The sequence below is a fragment of the Typopeltis vanoorti genome, chromosome 21 (genome assembly GCF_054136105.1).
Source record: "Typopeltis vanoorti isolate ZY-2024b chromosome 21, IOZ_Tvanoo_1.0, whole genome shotgun sequence".
Taxonomy (NCBI): domain Eukaryota; kingdom Metazoa; phylum Arthropoda; class Arachnida; order Uropygi; family Thelyphonidae; genus Typopeltis; species Typopeltis vanoorti.
The window spans coordinates 88,140,675-88,157,359 of NC_143569.1; the positions used below are offsets into that span (position 1 = coordinate 88,140,675).

Consider the following 16,685-nt stretch of genomic DNA (forward strand, 5'->3'; position numbering starts at 1 on the left):
TTCATAATAATCATCCTTTTCATATTTGCTTATCCTTTCTTTTAGTGTTGCACAGTGATCAGCATTCATTTTAGAAATTATGGACTTTACAACCATGAAACATGGACCATGAAAAGGAAAGATGAAAAACAAATTCAAACAGCAGAAATGAAGTTCCTCAGAAAAACAGCTGGATATATACCAAGTGGGACCACAAAACAAATGAAGAAATCTTACAATCCCTAAAAATCAAACCAATTAATTACTACATAAGACAGTATAAACAAAAATGGCTAGAACATTTAAATCGAATGGACAACAGCAGACTACCAAAAATATTATACAGATACAAAATAAGTGGAAAAAGAAGAATCGGAAGACCAAGAAAGAGATGGCATGAGACCGGAACAGGCCACATGGCCTATATTCCATGTTAGGAAGAAGAAGAAGACAACCGTGTTATAAATAACTATTTTAATTTCCCAACATTTCGATCTTCATTTTAAGGTCATCATCTGGAGTATATACAAATATACAAGCTGAGTTACATTTCACACGGTATGCTAAAGAGACAATGATTTGATCAACGGTTATTCTACTGGCATGACTTCTAGTGAAAATATAATATATATAAAAAAAAATTATATACATAATATATAAAAAAAACAGACAAAATTAATTAATTATTTAGAAACTACATCAGAACTAAATTCTATTTAAGATAACATAAGAAAAACATTCTTTCATATAGATAGTTTTCTTACAATAACAATGATGTCCTAATTTAACATGACAATTGTTACATTAGATTTAAGATTCTGGATTATCTTTCTTTCTCTCCTATAGTCTTAAATGGACCATTGGGTCACTCATGGCTGGTAGGTGATATTCTTTGTTAGCCTCCTCCAATCATTTCGGTCTCTTGTTCTTGATGTCAGTTGAGAAATGGAGGAATTTGTCCATTTTAATCGAGGTCAGCCCCTAACCCTTGATCCCGGAACGATTCCTTCTAGCACTTGCTTTGGAATGCCATTAGTCCTCTCCACATGTCTGAACCATTTCATCTGTCTTCTTCTTCTATGACTGTCAGAATATTTTCCCTTTTTCTCTGGATTATCTAGTCCAGAGAAAAAGGGAATATAGGTAACTCTTAGGGAGAAAGGTTCCGTGGGTAGAATATGTGCCTTCCATATGCTTGGGATTTTTAGACCATCATTATTGTTTAGATTAGGATGGTTGATAAGAATCTCACAGGCTTCCTGTGAGATTCTTATATTAATGTGTCATTTATGTTCTTTTTGTCTGATAGGAATTGTGCGTCCTGTTTCCCCTATATATGGTAGATTACAGGTGCAATAAATACGGTATACTCCAGGGTGGGCTAGCAGAGGGAGTGGGTTTTGGGATGAGTTGAGTAAGCTTTTTAATTTTGCAAAAGGTTTAAAGGTGGCTTTGAGGTTGTATTTTTGTAGTATTCTGTTTATTTTATCTGATGTCCCTTTAATGTAAGGAATGGTTATAGTTTTATTATAATCTGGGTTATCTTTGTTTTTTTTATTGAGGTCTTGTAGAGAATTTTGTTAATAGTGTTTTGGCTAACCATTTTTTTAGGAAAGTATTGCTGATAACTTTAAATTCATCTTTAAGAACTTGTTCATTGGAGCAAATCTTCAAAGCCCTGTTTTTTAGAGTATTAATGACACCTAGTTTTTGTGTTGAGTGGTGGTAGGAGTTTATGTGTATATATTGGCCAGTATGTGTTGGCTTCCGGTAAACAGTGAAGCAAAGACTGCCAGAAGGAAGACGTGTGACAAGTGTATCTAGAAATGGAAGTGTGTTCTGCTTTTCAATCTGCATTCTCTGTAATGTGCTGCATTTTCTTGGCAAAAGAGAATCACAGAATACTATGCAGGTATTGTACATTCATTGTACATTCAGTAGTCTCTGCAACACATGATGACTATTTGCTTATTTCATTGTCACTATCCTTGACATTACCAGGTTTATACCAACACCTGACTAAGTATTTCATTCTATTCACCTCTATCTCACATAATACTGTCTCAAAATCACTGCCATTATTTCCCCCTTGTATGGACATAACTTTTTCTATCATCAATAGCACTCCACCTCCCTTTCTATTTTCATGAAAACATCATACCGTTTTATCTCTATTCCTGTTAGCAAGTAATCCTCATCCAATCATGTCTCACATATCAGGTGAATGAACTCAATCAATGCAGCAATTTCATTTCTCTTGTTTTTGATATGTCTAGCATTCATATGCAAACATATCAGCTCATATCTGTATCTATAAAAAATTTCACTGAGACCACTTATTAGATGTGACTCCTCCATACCTTCCTCAAGCCATTTCTTTTTTGTACTTCCATCCAGTTGGTGAGAATGATCATGAATTGATCACCTCGGTTGTGACTTACCATATGAAGACTTCTGTGAGTAAAAGATATATTGGAATTACAAGACTGGTGATTATAACAAGCTTAGGATACAGCTTGAAGCCATAGCATGGAATGAGTGCTGCATGGAACTAATCAAAAGATATTAAACAATACTGATGTGTTAGTGTATTCCAAAAGTCAAAAGACTAAATAACATACATGTCAAATAGATATAATGAAAGGATTAAGCATGAAATTTGGAAGAAGAAGATACCATGGAGGAAGCACAAGATGAATAATGGTAGCAATCAATTGCATGAGGAGTGTAAAGAGCAGGCCAGGAAGGTGAAATCATGAGTTGCTCACGTGTAGAGGAAACAGGAGAGGATGTCTTAACTGTGGCTGAACAGAAAGTATATGAAGAAATAAATATGCTCTAAGAAAATAAGGCAATAGTATTTGATGACATACCACCACATGTCTTAAAGGGGTTGGCAGCAGCAGCATTGGCATGCCTGTATAAGTCTTACAACAAAACAGGTTCTAAGAGAGTGGAAAGAAGATAAAATTGTTCCACTTCATAAAGGTGGTGATAAGGCTGTGGCTACAAATGGCCAATCTGTAGTAGTTAAGATATTGAAGAGATTAGTGAGAACTAAGATACAGAAATGGGTTGATGCCAATGCTGCCAATTACAGTATTCTCTGTAATTGGCAGCATGGGGTTTGTTAAAGGGAGATCATGTTTTAGCAACTTACTTATGTACTATATATAACAAACAAGGTAATGAATGAACAGACAAGGGAGATGCATATTCAGTGCAAAAGCTTTTGACAGACTGCCACACTACAAACAGTTAAATGAACTAAAGCAGATAGGATTGTATAACAAATAACTGATAAAATGATTTGGTGGCTGGCTGTCAGATAGGTATCAAAAGTTGTATATGGGGGTACTAATGGTGTGCTGAGGTGTCTGCATTGGGGCCATTGTCATTCAACTTGTATATTAATGATATTAGGATAGGTTTAACTAGTTTATGCAATGGGGAGAATAATGCAATATCAAGCAGATGTTATGACCTAACAGAAGGCCTTTAATAAATTGCATGAATGGGCAGGTAAGTGAAACTGTCATTCAATGTCACAAAGTATAAGGTTTTGAAATTCGGTAAGCAACAATGGAATACAAAGTATACATTTGGTGGAGAAACTTTAAAGGAGGTAGAAGAGATTATTGATCTGAGTGGTGGTGAACAAGAACCTGAAATTCAGGTACCATACTGCACAAGTAGCGAAGTTGTCATATCGGATAATGGAAATTATGTGGAGGATCTTGAAGTGCAGAAATAAAAAGGTTATGATTCCATTGTATTAGGCCTTGATCATACCTCATATGGATTAGTGTGCATAGATTAGGTCACTGGGTTTTCATAGTGATGAGGATATGTTAGAAAAGGTCTAGAGAAGATTCACAATTATGGTAAGTGGTCTTTGGTATGTGCAGTATGAAGGCAAATTGAAAGAATATAATTTGCAAAGCTTGTGAATAAGAGAAGTGGGGGAGCAGATATGCTTGAGATGAAATTTGGTTTCAAGTTGTTACCAGATTGACATGGAAGAAATATTTCATAGAATGGGAGTGGTGGGGAAAAGGTTTGAACAATAGGCCATCTCTGGAAACTGTTTAAGGAGGGTGTGATCAGAGGAGTCAGGAACAGGTTCTTTACATGGAGAATGGTTGGTGAGTGGAATGCATTGCCTGAGTGTGTGTGTGTGTTGTAGACTTGACGTAGTCGTTGTAGACGTGAGTGTGTGTTGACCGAGGACACCAAAAACATAGCTCGGCTACTAGATACCAGAATGCAGGACATTAAGATGCAATTTGATAATTTTCAAAATGTTACATTGTGTATTAAAGTGGATAACATCAATATATTAAGGAAATTCTGTTATATCAATGAATGAGCCTTTCTAACTGCAAACTAAATGTCATGCTTCTGCTGGATTCACAATGCATATCATAGGTTGATGCTGTCTGTGTGTAGTGATATTTCTTTAAAAGAAAGTGGTAATTCTTTTAATTAAAAGGTAAGTGGGGTGAGAATAGTCTGAAAAAGGTTGATAACCACTGATTAGAAAAAAATGAAAATTATAAAGAGACCCTTCATATTATAACCACACTATTAAATACAGTTTAACAGTGATTATTTTCAGAATGTTAATTTTTATAGGAGACAAAATATAATATCCATCTGCTTACTTCATTAGATGCATAATGATTACGTGCTAATAGCTCTTTCCCTAGGTTGATACAGGCAGACAGGTTATCTTCTCTGGCATCAATTTCAGCTTTCAAACTCTGATGATTATTCATTAGTAATTCCACTCCCGATACATCTCTGAAAAAATCAATAAATATATTCAAGAACTGAAAAAAGTATAGCAATGACTTCTAAGATAATTATAAGAAAGGAAAAGGTAATAACATTCTTGTGTAGTGATAGTCATAAAATTCCTGCCATGTACCCTCAAGGAGTGTACAGGATATGATAGCATTACATGAAAAATTTGCATCATTACTAACTTCCTATCTAAAACTTTCCTCCAAATCAGTCTGTTACCTGTCAAGACTCCAACATTATCAGATCTTATATTTCTATATTCTAAGGCACTTTGTACCGTATCAATCCACCTATGTCTTGGTCTTCCTCTAGGTCTTTTTCCTGCCAACCTGGCAGAGAACACTTGTTTGCTAATCTTTCCTCTCCCATTCTGTTTAAGTGACCATATCACCTGAGATTAGCTCTGTTAACGCATTTCTGAATGCAGACAATGTCAAGTTCTTTCCTAATATAATTTTTAATATGATATTGCCATTGATGCCATCTGTTCATACCCCTAATCTTTCTCAGGACTCTGATATTTGTCTGATATTTGCAGTCTTTAGCAAAACACTTGAACAAAATTTTCTCTTTGGTCAAGTGTTTTACTTCTGACCCAGAAATGTTTTACTTGTTCTATAGGTTCTCTGTTCAAAATGCAGTTGATATTTTCAATGTTTCTGCCTATTTTTATTGTCTTTGTCTAGTTATTGCTGACCTTAATACAGTATTCAATTTAGTCAGGGAATCTTGCAGACTTGCAGCGTATTTATTTAGAAATCTAACATCGTCCTCATAAAGCAAAGAGCTGACATTAACATCTCCAATTTTGATATCAGGTTGAATACCACTTTCCTTCACAATGTGATCCATATAGATAATGAATAAAAGAGAGGATAACGTACATCCTTCTCTGACACACCAGATTTAACATTAAACCATCTTTCTGTACTTCCTTTAATTCTAGCTACTGATTTTCAACTTAAATAAAGACTAGTATAAAATATAATAAAGTATTGCTTGATATAATGCCTCACTGACACCATACAACTGTAGTGTTTTGAATAGCTTCTCTCTTGGCACCTTGTCATATGCCTTTTCCAGATCTACAAAACTTAAATACAGATCTTTGTTATATTCCCATGATTTCTCAACTATTTGTCGTAAAGTAAAAATCTGATTCTGACAGCCTCTATTTGGCCTGAATCTAGATTGTTCTTCACCAAGCTTTTCTTCCACAATCCTACTCAACCATTTCTCAAGTATACTTGCATAAATCTTACCAGGAACCCTCAGCATAGAAATACCTCTGTAATTCTCACATTCCATTTTATTTCCCTTTTTATATATGGGTACCATGAGAGCTCCACTCCAATCATCTGGAATTCGTCCCTCTGTCCAGGCCTTCCGAACTATGCAGTGCAGTCACTGTAAGACTCTTATACCTCCATACTTGAGCATTTCTGGTCAAATATCATCTACTCCTGCTGCCTTTCCACATTTCGAAAGGCAGCAGGAGTAAATGATATTCGACTAGAAATGCACAATTAGGTATAAACGTCATACAGTGGCTGCACAGCATAGTGCAGAAAGCCTGGACAGAAGGATGAATTACAGATGATTGGAGTAGAACTTTCATAGTACCCATATATAAAAAGGGAAATAAAATTGAATGTGAGAATTACAGAGGCATTTCATTACTGAGTGTTCCTGGTAAGATATATGCAAGTACACTTGAGAAACGGTTCAGAAGAATTGTGGAAGATAAGCTTGGTGAAGAACAAGCTGGATTCAGGCCAAATAGAGGCTGTCAGAATCAGATTTTTACTTTACGACAAATAGTTGAGAAATCATGGGAATATAACAAAGATCTGTATTTAAGTTTTGTAGATCTGGAAAAGGCATATGACAAGGTGCCAAGAGAGAAGCTAATCAATATGCTACAGTTATATGGTGTCAATGGGCCATTATATCAAGCAATACTTAGTTTTTATTTGAGTTGTAAGTTAGCAGTTAGAATTGAAGGAAGTACAGGAAGATGCTTTAATGTTAAATCTTGTGTGATACAAGGATGTACATTATCCCTTCTGTTATTCATTATCTATATGGATCACATTATGAAGGAAAGTGGTATTAAACTTCATATCAAAATTGGAGATGTTAATGTCAGCTTTTTTTGCTTTATGCAAATGATGTTATACTTCTAAATAAATCCACTACAAGTCTGCAAGATTCCCTGACTAAATTGAATAACTTGTGATAGATATGGTAGGAAGGTCAGCATTAAAAAGACAAAGACAATGAAAATAGGCAGAAATTCAAAATATCAACTGCATTGTGAATGGAGAACCTATCAGAACAAGAAAACATTTCAGCTACTTAGGCATGATTTTTAGTGAAGATGGTAAGTTAAATATGGAAATAGACAACAGAATCAACAAAGCAGGTATGGTAGGAAGTCAACTGAATAAATTTATATGGAATAAGAGAGAAATTAGCCAAAATGCTAAATTAGCTGTACAAGACAGTGTTTAAACCAATTTTAACTTATGGATCTGAGAGCTGGGTTAGAAGTAAAACACTTAACCAAAGACTAGAGACCGCAGATATGAGAGTCCTGAGAAAGATTAGGGGTATGAACAGATGGCATCAATGGCAATATCATATTAAAAACGAGGATATTACGAAAGAACTTGATATTGTCAGCATCCAGGAATGCATTAGCAGAACTAATCTCAGGTGATATGGTCACTTAAGCAGAATGGGAGAGGAAAGATTAGCAGAACAAGTGTTCTCTGCCAGGTTGGCAAGAAAAAGACCCAGAGGAAGACCAAGATATAGGTGGATCGATACAGTAAAAAGTGCCTTAGAAGACAGAAATATAAGACCTGATAATATTGGAGTCTTTACATTTAACAGACTGATTTGGAGGAAAATTATAGATAGAAGTTGGTAATGATGTAAATTTTTCATGTAGTACTATCATATCCTGTACATCCCTTGAGGGTATATATCAGGAATTTGATGATGATGTTTCATTATTTAATTAATGTTGCAAAATGTAATGTTACACACTGTGTGTGTAACGTTGATGGCACTAGATTGCAGGAAATTGAGGAAGTTAGGGGGACTTTAGGGGTGATGATGGACAGAGGTGAAGTTCAGAAGACATATTGCAATAGTTGGTGAAATAGCTCAAAGGATACTTAGATGTTGAAAAACACACAAGCAAATATACGAGGGTGTGCTGAAAAGTTGTGATAATCAACATGAAGGAATTAAGATAGAACCTCAATTGTGGTGTTTATAAGAACTGCCCCCCCCCCCCTTGATATTGAAGTTATTATCCCACTAATAAAGAGGGATAATAACCCTCTTTATATTATCCCTCTTCATCAAACTAGAATCATCCTCTCATAGTAATTTTTCTTTCTACTTGTTACAAGTCAAAAGAACTTACTAGGATTTTCTTAACTTGATTTAGCTAATTTCTTCTCATACTGCACTTTTACTGCCTTTACCAACTGAGTCGCCTTCCTCACCTGCTCTTTGTACCCTTCATGCAACTAATTATTACCAACATTTATTGTGTTGCCTCCACAGTGCTTTATTCTTCTTCTTCCAAATTTAGCCAACTGTCACAAAGGCTAAATGCATCAGTTCTTGTCTGATCACTAAAGTTAAGCAGTGTCTGGCCCAGTCAGTACTTGAGAGGGTGCTCACCTGGGAACATTGGGTGCAGTTGGCTTTAGTGCAGTCATGGCAAGTGGTTAAGGTGATGGTCTTGAAATCCATTGGATATTCCTATTCCTGCGTAAGTTCGAATCCTACCAGCTGCATATTTTTGCAGGCCTGGTTGGTCGAGTGGTTAGCATATCTGCTTTCCAGCCGTTTTTTTGAACCCACATATTAAGGCTGTGGGTTCAAATCCCGCCATTGGCATGGATGTTTGTGATTGTCTGTGAAAATACTAGTGGTGGTTGTTGGCGGCAGATGGCATTGGTGTAGGTTGCAGTTCGTTGTAGTTGGTGGATTGAGTGGTGGGGACTGAGAGCTGTAGAGTAGATGCCCTCCCTTCCCTCGATGAGTCTTTGGACTCCCAGGAGGTGTCATGTAATAATAATAATAAATTTCATGCTTAATCTCTTCATTCATCCATTTTAGTCTTAGCTTGTTTAGCCTTTTTCACCTTTGGAATACCTGCAGATATTGCTGCTGTTAAATAGCTCTTAATCAATGCCTATGCAGCATCTATATCCTTTTCCCTTTACTGTTCCTAAGCTATAAATAATTACAAGCCCTGTAATTCCACATATTATCCCTTCTTTATCACAGTTCTCATGTGACTGGCTGCAACCCAAGTGATCACTTCATAGTCACTGTCACCAGCTGGCAGAAGGTTAGATACTCCATTCACAATCACATCCTCTGATAATATAACCAGATCTAAGAATTTCAGCCCTTGTATAACCTCCATTATGAGGATGATATGAAAAGTTCTCGGTCTCGACCATAGATGGCAACACTATCGGCAAGATTTTTTTTTTTTTTTAATTTGTTACATCTGTCATAAGCATCCATGTGAAATTTCAACTCATTCTATCAAGTAGTTTGTTTTATACAACTGTCTGAAGCAAAAGTGTTGTCTGTATCACTTGAAATTGATAAAATTGAGTACATTGCAGTTATAAAATTCTTTATAAAAGAAGGTTTAATGCCAAAAGAAATTCATTCGAAGTTCATAAAAGTTTATGGGCACTCTTTTCCTTCATTTTCAACAATTAAGAAATGGGCTGACAAGTTTAAACATGGCTGTACCAGCCTTGAAGATGATCCACATGAAGGACGTCCAAAAAAGTGTAACAACACCATAAATCATTGATCAAGTGCACAATATGGTATTGAATGACCAGCGAGTCAAAGCGCATGAAATTGCTGAGATTATAGGCATTTGCAACGTATAGGATATATTTTGCATGAAGAATTGCAAATGAAAAAGCTTTCTACAAGATGGGTGCCGCGCTTGCTCACAGCAGATCAAAAATGCACTTGCATGAAAATCTCTGAACAGTGCTTGGAGCGTTTTAACAAGAATAAAACTGATTTTGTGCATCGATTGTTTACTATGGATCAGACTTGGATTCACCATTACACACCAGAATCCAAACAGCAGTCAAAACAGTGGACAGAAGCAAATTGTTCAGAGACAAATAAGACAAAGTCGGTTCCATCAGCAGGAAAGGTCATGGCTTCGGTGTTTTGGGATGCTAAAGACATTTTGTTTATTAATTATCTTGAAAAGGGTAAAACAATAACCGCAGAATATTATTCCGAACTTTTAATAAGACTAGATGAAAAAATTCATGAGAAAAGACCCCGTTTGCAGAAGAAAAAAATCATCTATCATCAGGACAATACGCCTGCCCACAAAAGTGTTTTGGCAATGGGAAAATTAAGGGACCTGCACTATGAATTATTGGAGCATCCACCCTATTCCCCAGATTTGGCTCCCTCTGACTTCTCTCTCTTCCCAAAATTAAAACTCTTCCTCACTGGTCAAAGTTGTTCTTTGAATCAAGAGGTGATTGCAGCTGTAGAGAGGTATTTTGCAGATCTTACTGAGAATCACTACAGGGACAGGATAATGGCACTGGAGCATAACTGGAGTAAACGTATTAGTCTTAAGGAAGATTATATTGAACAATAAAAATGATTTTGAAATTATAAATTCGTTTTCATTGTTAGGCCGAGAACGTTTTAGGCCACCCTCATATTTACCGCCTAACCTAAGATTGTTGTTCCTTATGAACTCGAGAAATTCACTCTCTTTTTATTACCTGATGCGAAATCTTCATTCCAATCAATATTGCCATAATTGAAATCACCATTATGGTCACCCTTCACTTGCTCACCAAGTCAAGTTGCATGTACATTTCTTTATTTCCACCTTCCAACAGCCCTTGAGATATTTCATGCAAATATCTCATTCTATCAACCTCCACTTCACATACTGCTTCGATACCACTGCCACTTTTTTCTCCTTGTATCTCAACCTTCCATGGACATAATTCCCCTGCAATCGTCAGCAGCAGCACTCTCCCCTTCACCACAAAAAACATCATATCTCCATTTCTATTCTCGTCAAGATTCCCGTCAGGAATAGAAATGGAGTTCTTAAGAGACAACTTCAAACAGCATGTCAAGGAGGGCAAGCAAGGATTGAGAGATTCAGATCTGATCATTTCATCAGATCACATAATTGTGAGTGGGGTTTTGTACTTTCATCCAGTTGGTAAGAGTAATCATAAAGTGATCACCTGGGGTGTGGCTAGCCACATGCAGACTTCTGTGAGGAAAGGATATATGTGAAATTACAATGCTGGTGATTATGACAAGCTTAGGAGATAGCTGGAGCTATCCAAGATGTTTCTGCAAGTTAAGCAGTAAGGAATTAAATACTGCATGGGAACTGACAAAGAAATACATAACAACCATGTGAGAATGTATTCCAAAGGTCAAAAGGCTGAATAAGGTAGGTGTAAAATGGATGAATGAGGAGCTAAAACATGAAAATCTGGAAGAAGGAGGCACTTGTACACTTGGTGGGAAAACTTTAAAGGATGTAGAGGATATGAGAGATCATGGAGCGGTGATGAAGAATGACCTGAAATTCAGGGTCCCACATTGTGCAAGTTGCAAAGATGTCACATCAGTTAAATAACTTAGGAATAACTTAAAAAACTACAAGCAAAGTAATAACAGTTAACATTTCTAGTGAAGAATATTTGAAAAAGTTTAAACAATAGAAAGCATGCATTTGCTGTTATGCTGGCTACTGGGTTGCTGTATACTTCTAGTAGATACGTGTGTTATGATGGATTAAGGAGCATCAGATTTGATGTAAAATCATCCCTTGTTTTTTTGTTACACTGCAGAGGATACTTCATCATTTCGGCTGATTCCTTGAATGCTCTTGAGTAAAAGCAGTAATCAATGTGGATCATTTCAGTTTTGTTGCCATTCTACTAAATGTTTTGTATCTGTTATATGTGCTGTCAGCCCTAATTTGTGCTTTCTACAAGAAAGTTATCTATAAAGATCAGTTGCAGTTGTGGACTGCACCACACAGGACAAAGTGGCATATCTGAGGAGACAGCTGATCAGAACACATCAAGGATGTTGAGAATGAAAGAAACGTCAGAAGTAAATGGTATGAAGTAATGACTCATGTTATGCCTTTTGCTAATTAGATGGACATGTCTGAGTATGGTGAATGCCTGAGGAGCCTTTGTACCTGATGTATAAAGTGGTGGTCGTGGTGAAGAAAATAGTTTAAAACGCTTCATATTATCAGACGGTATGTTAGACAGATGGAAAATATGATCATAGCTAAAGCTGGGCCTATGTGCTATTCAACTGTGTGCAATTTAAGTTTCTCTAAAATACAGTGTTGTCCTAATAATTATTTCAATACACTGTATCTTAATTAAATATTAAGTAATTCTATGGTCTGCCTTCATTCTTCTCTGTAACTGGTTCACCAACTTTATCATTGGTCACTCATTATGAGTCATGGTGGATGGTTTCCTCATCTCAGATTTCCCCACCAATGCAGGAGTATCCCATAATTCTATTCTTTCACCCACTCTCTTATTCTTATATATAAATGACCTGTACTCAGACTTCCAATCCTATCCAAAGCTTTGCCAATGACAATACACTGCATTCCTCCTTTTCACTTGACAAACCTCGCAGTGCTCAAGATCCACCACCACAACTAATGTTCTGAACTCCAATCACACAGCTATATCTGAATGGGCAAGGACAACCTTGTAGACTTCAATGCCACCAAACTCAGTCCTGTCTGATCTCTCTCAACAAAGAGCTCTCATCTCTCTCTCTCTCTCCTTAACTCCAATAATATGCAGATATCCAAACATGATCAGATTTCTCTTCTTGGACTGACCTATACCTCCAACCTTTCCCAGCACAAACACATCTCAACCACATCTTCTACAGCCACCAAAAAAACTTAGTGTAAGTTTTTTTGGTGGCTGTAGAAATCTTCCACTTAAGACACTCTTAACCTAACCTAACCTTTACAGCTACTAACTCTATACAAATCCCAAATCCACCCAACCATGAAATAATGCTCACATATATTGGATGGCACACCAAAATCCTCTCTCAGATTGTATGATGCTATCTGAAAGAGAGTGAACTGGTTAATTAATGATCGCTCTCTTGTGAATCCACTTCAATCTCTCTCTCTCTCCCATAACCATTCAGTTTCTGCCTTACTGTTCTACAAATATTTTCCAGAATAATTCCCTGCTGAATTAGCTACTATCATTCCTCCACTTTACTCTGAAATCATAAAAACAAGAGTTGCTGCTAACCAACACCCATTTACAGTACAGCTCGAAACTTGCCAAACCAACTTCTCTGCCTCCTCTTTCATTCCATCTACTTCTGTTCTGTAGAATAGCCTTCCTCAATCTGATTTCTCCAAAGAATGCAACCTTTAGCAGTTAAAAAAAATGTGAACAGATTCCTTCTTTGATTGAAATGCAAGCAGCTTACAATGCTTGGTTGCAAGCCTCTAGACCAAAGAAGATTCAGAAGACAAACTGACTGAACCATGTTTCATGACAAAAGAAAAAACTGATAAGACTTTGCTCCAACGTTATGAGATTTGGTTCACAATCAGTCTGTAAATTGCTAAAATAACTCACTGCTTGACTTGTCATAAGACAAGTTGACTTCAGTCAAGACATTCTTTGGGTTAAAAAATGTAGAGCAAGAAGCCCATGTAAGACAGAAGCTATATAAAATGTCTGTTTACGACTCTGATGGTCTACCTTATAAACTTCCTTGGTTGTTAGCAAACCATATCGCATCACCATAAATACAGATATTTCATTTACTTAAGTATAAAGAGCTAATAAGCTTCATTTCGGCAATGAAAACATTACTTAAATTAAGGGGATATTAATTCCCACATAGTTTTAAAACCGAATAAGAAACTCAAAGATTGGAATCAGAGAGTTTCTTGCCGAATATAGTAAACTATAAAGTATCGGCGAACACTAGCGTTAGCCAATGCAAGTGATCAGTAGTACGTGGTACAATCTCGGGCAACTCGTTGCAAAGGTGAGTAAAGTTCAAATCGCTATTCTTAGGTATTTTCCATAATGTAAAAACACATTTCCTAGGAAATGTATGCTGTTATTACATTATGGAGGGAGGTCACTACCCAGACCGGTTTCAGCCTTTTTTGAGGCTTCATCAGTGAGTAGCTAGACCCAATGCCAAAGTGTATAGCGAAAAGAACTTAAGTACTTTGCGAACGAGTTTTCCAAACAGGTGCAACCATTAAGTTACTTAAGTATAAAGAGCTAATAAGCTTCATTTCGGCAATGAAAACATTACTTAAATTAAGGGGATATTAATTCCCACATAGTTTTAAAACCGAATAAGAAACTCAAAGATTGGAATCAGAGAGTTTCTTGCCGAATATAGTAAACTATAAAGTATCGGCGAACACTAGCGTTAGCCAATGCAAGTGATCCTAGTACGTGGTACAATCTCGGGCAACTCGTTGCAAAGGTGAGTAAAGTTCAGATCGCTATTCTTAGGTATTTTCCATAATGTAAAAACACATTTCCTAGGAAATGTATGCTGTTATTACATTATGGAGGGAGGTCACTACCCAGACCGGTTTCAGCCTTTTTTGAGGCTTCATCAGTGAGTAGCTAGACCCAATGCCAAAGTGTATAGCGAAAAGAACTTAAGTACTTTGCGAACGAGTTTTCCAAACAGGTGCAACCATTAAGTTACTTAAGTATAAAGAGCTAATAAGCTTCATTTCGGCAATGAAAACATTACTTAAATTAAGGGGATATTAATTCCCACATAGTTTTAAAACCGAATAAGAAACTCAAAGATTGGAATCAGAGAGTTTCTTGCCGAATATAGTAAACTATAAAGTATCGGCGTTAGCCAATGCAAGTGATCATAGTACGTGGTACAATCTCGGGCAACTCGTTGCAAAGGTCAGTAAAGTTCAGATCGCTATTCTTAGGTATTTTCCATAATGTAAAAACACATTTCCTAGGAAATGTATGCTGTTATTACATTATGGAGGGAGGTCACTACCCAGACCGGTTTCAGCCTTTTTTGAGGCTTCATCAGTGAGTAGCTAGACCCAATGCCAAAGTGTATAGCGAAAAGAACTTAAGTACTTTGCGAACGAGTTTTCCAAACAGGTGCAACCATTAAGTTACTTAAGTATAAAGAGCTAATAAGCTTCATTTCGGCAATGAAAACATTACTTAAATTAAGGGGATATTAATTCCCACATAGTTTTAAAACCGAATAAGAAACTCAAAGATTGGAATCAGAGAGTTTCTTGCCGAATATAGTAAACTATAAAAAAACTATAAAAAACTATAAAAAAACTAGTAAACTATAAAAAAGAAACCGGTCTGGGTAGTGACCTCCCTCCATAATGTAATAACAGCATACATTTCCTAGGAAATTTGTTTTTACATTATGGAAAATACCTAAGAATAGCGATCTGAACTTTACTCACCTTTGCAACGAGTTGCCCGAGATTGTACCACGTACTAGGATCACTTGCATTGGCTAACGCTAGTGTTCGCCGATACTTTATAGTTTACTATATTCGGCAAGAAACTCTCTGATTCCAATCTTTGAGTTTCTTATTTGGTTTTAAAACTATGTGGGAATTAATATCCCCTTAATTTAAGTAATGTTTTCATTGCCGAAATGAAGCTTATTAGTTTATACTTAAGTAACTTAATGGTTGCACCTGTTTGGAAAACTCGTTCGCAAAGTACGTAAGTTCTTTTCGCTATACACTTTGGCATTGGGTCTAGCTACTCACTGATGAAGCCTCAAAAAAGGCTGAAACCGGTCTGGGTAGTGACCTCCCTCCATAATGTAATAACAGCATACATTTCCTAGGAAATGTGTTTTTACATTATGGAAAATACCTAAGAATAGCGATCTGAACTTTACTCACCTTTGCAACGAGTTGCCCGAGATTGTACCACGTACTAGGATCACTTGCATTGGCTAACGCTAGTGTTCGCCGATACTTTATAGTTTACTATATTCAGCAAGAAACTCTCTGATTCCAATCTTTGAGTTTCTTATTCGGTTTTAAAACTATGTGGGAATTAATATCCCCTTAATTTAAGTAATGTTTTCATTGCCGAAATGAAGCTTATTAGCTCTTTATACTTAAGTAACTTAATGGTTGCACCTGTTTGGAAAACTCGTTCGCAAAGTACTTAAGTTCTTTTCGCTATACACTTTGGCATTGGGTCTAGCTACTCACTGATGAAGCCTCAAAAAAGGCTGAAACCGGTCTGGGTAGTAACCTCCCTCCATAATGTAATAACAGCATACATTTCCTAGGAAATGTGTTTTTACATTATGGAAAATACCTAAGAATAGCGATCTGAACTTTACTCACCTTTGCAACGAGTTGCCCGAGATTGTACCACGTACTAGGATCACTTGCATTGGCTAACACTAGTGTTCGCCGATACTTTATAGTTTACTATATTCGGCAAGAAACTCTCTGATTCCAATCTTTGAGTTTCTTATTCGGTTTTAAAACTATGTGGGAATTAATATCCCCTTAATTTAAGTAACAGATATTTCAGATAGATTAGCAAATAGTGCTTTATATCAACCAGCAAGCATTCAATTTGAATAATAAACATCCAACATTAAATGACCTTGGATCAAATTTCCAACTGCTCCATGAGTCGATGCTGAGGAATAAGGTTTTCAGCACACCCAATTGTATAACATTAGTGATGTCTTCATTGTGATCAGATGTCACACAGCCAGTGTGTACTGAATGAGAATAAAATTATGTCAGCTAA

At 36.4% G+C, this 16,685-nt stretch overlaps 1 protein-coding gene across 7 annotated transcripts in view; it reads right to left on the reverse strand.

The window, feature by feature from the left end:
• Positions 1–16,685, reverse strand: part of LOC150095089 (spectrin beta chain-like) — a 577,773-nt gene that overhangs the window by 153,358 nt on the left and 407,730 nt on the right. For all 7 annotated transcript variants that reach the window (XM_090411296.1, XM_090411299.1, XM_090411298.1 and 4 more), the window contains exon 37: positions 4,644–4,782. In XM_090411296.1, the coding sequence (XP_090267422.1) occupies positions 4,644–4,782 (139 nt within the window). The remainder of the gene's footprint in view (positions 1–4,643; positions 4,783–16,685) is intronic.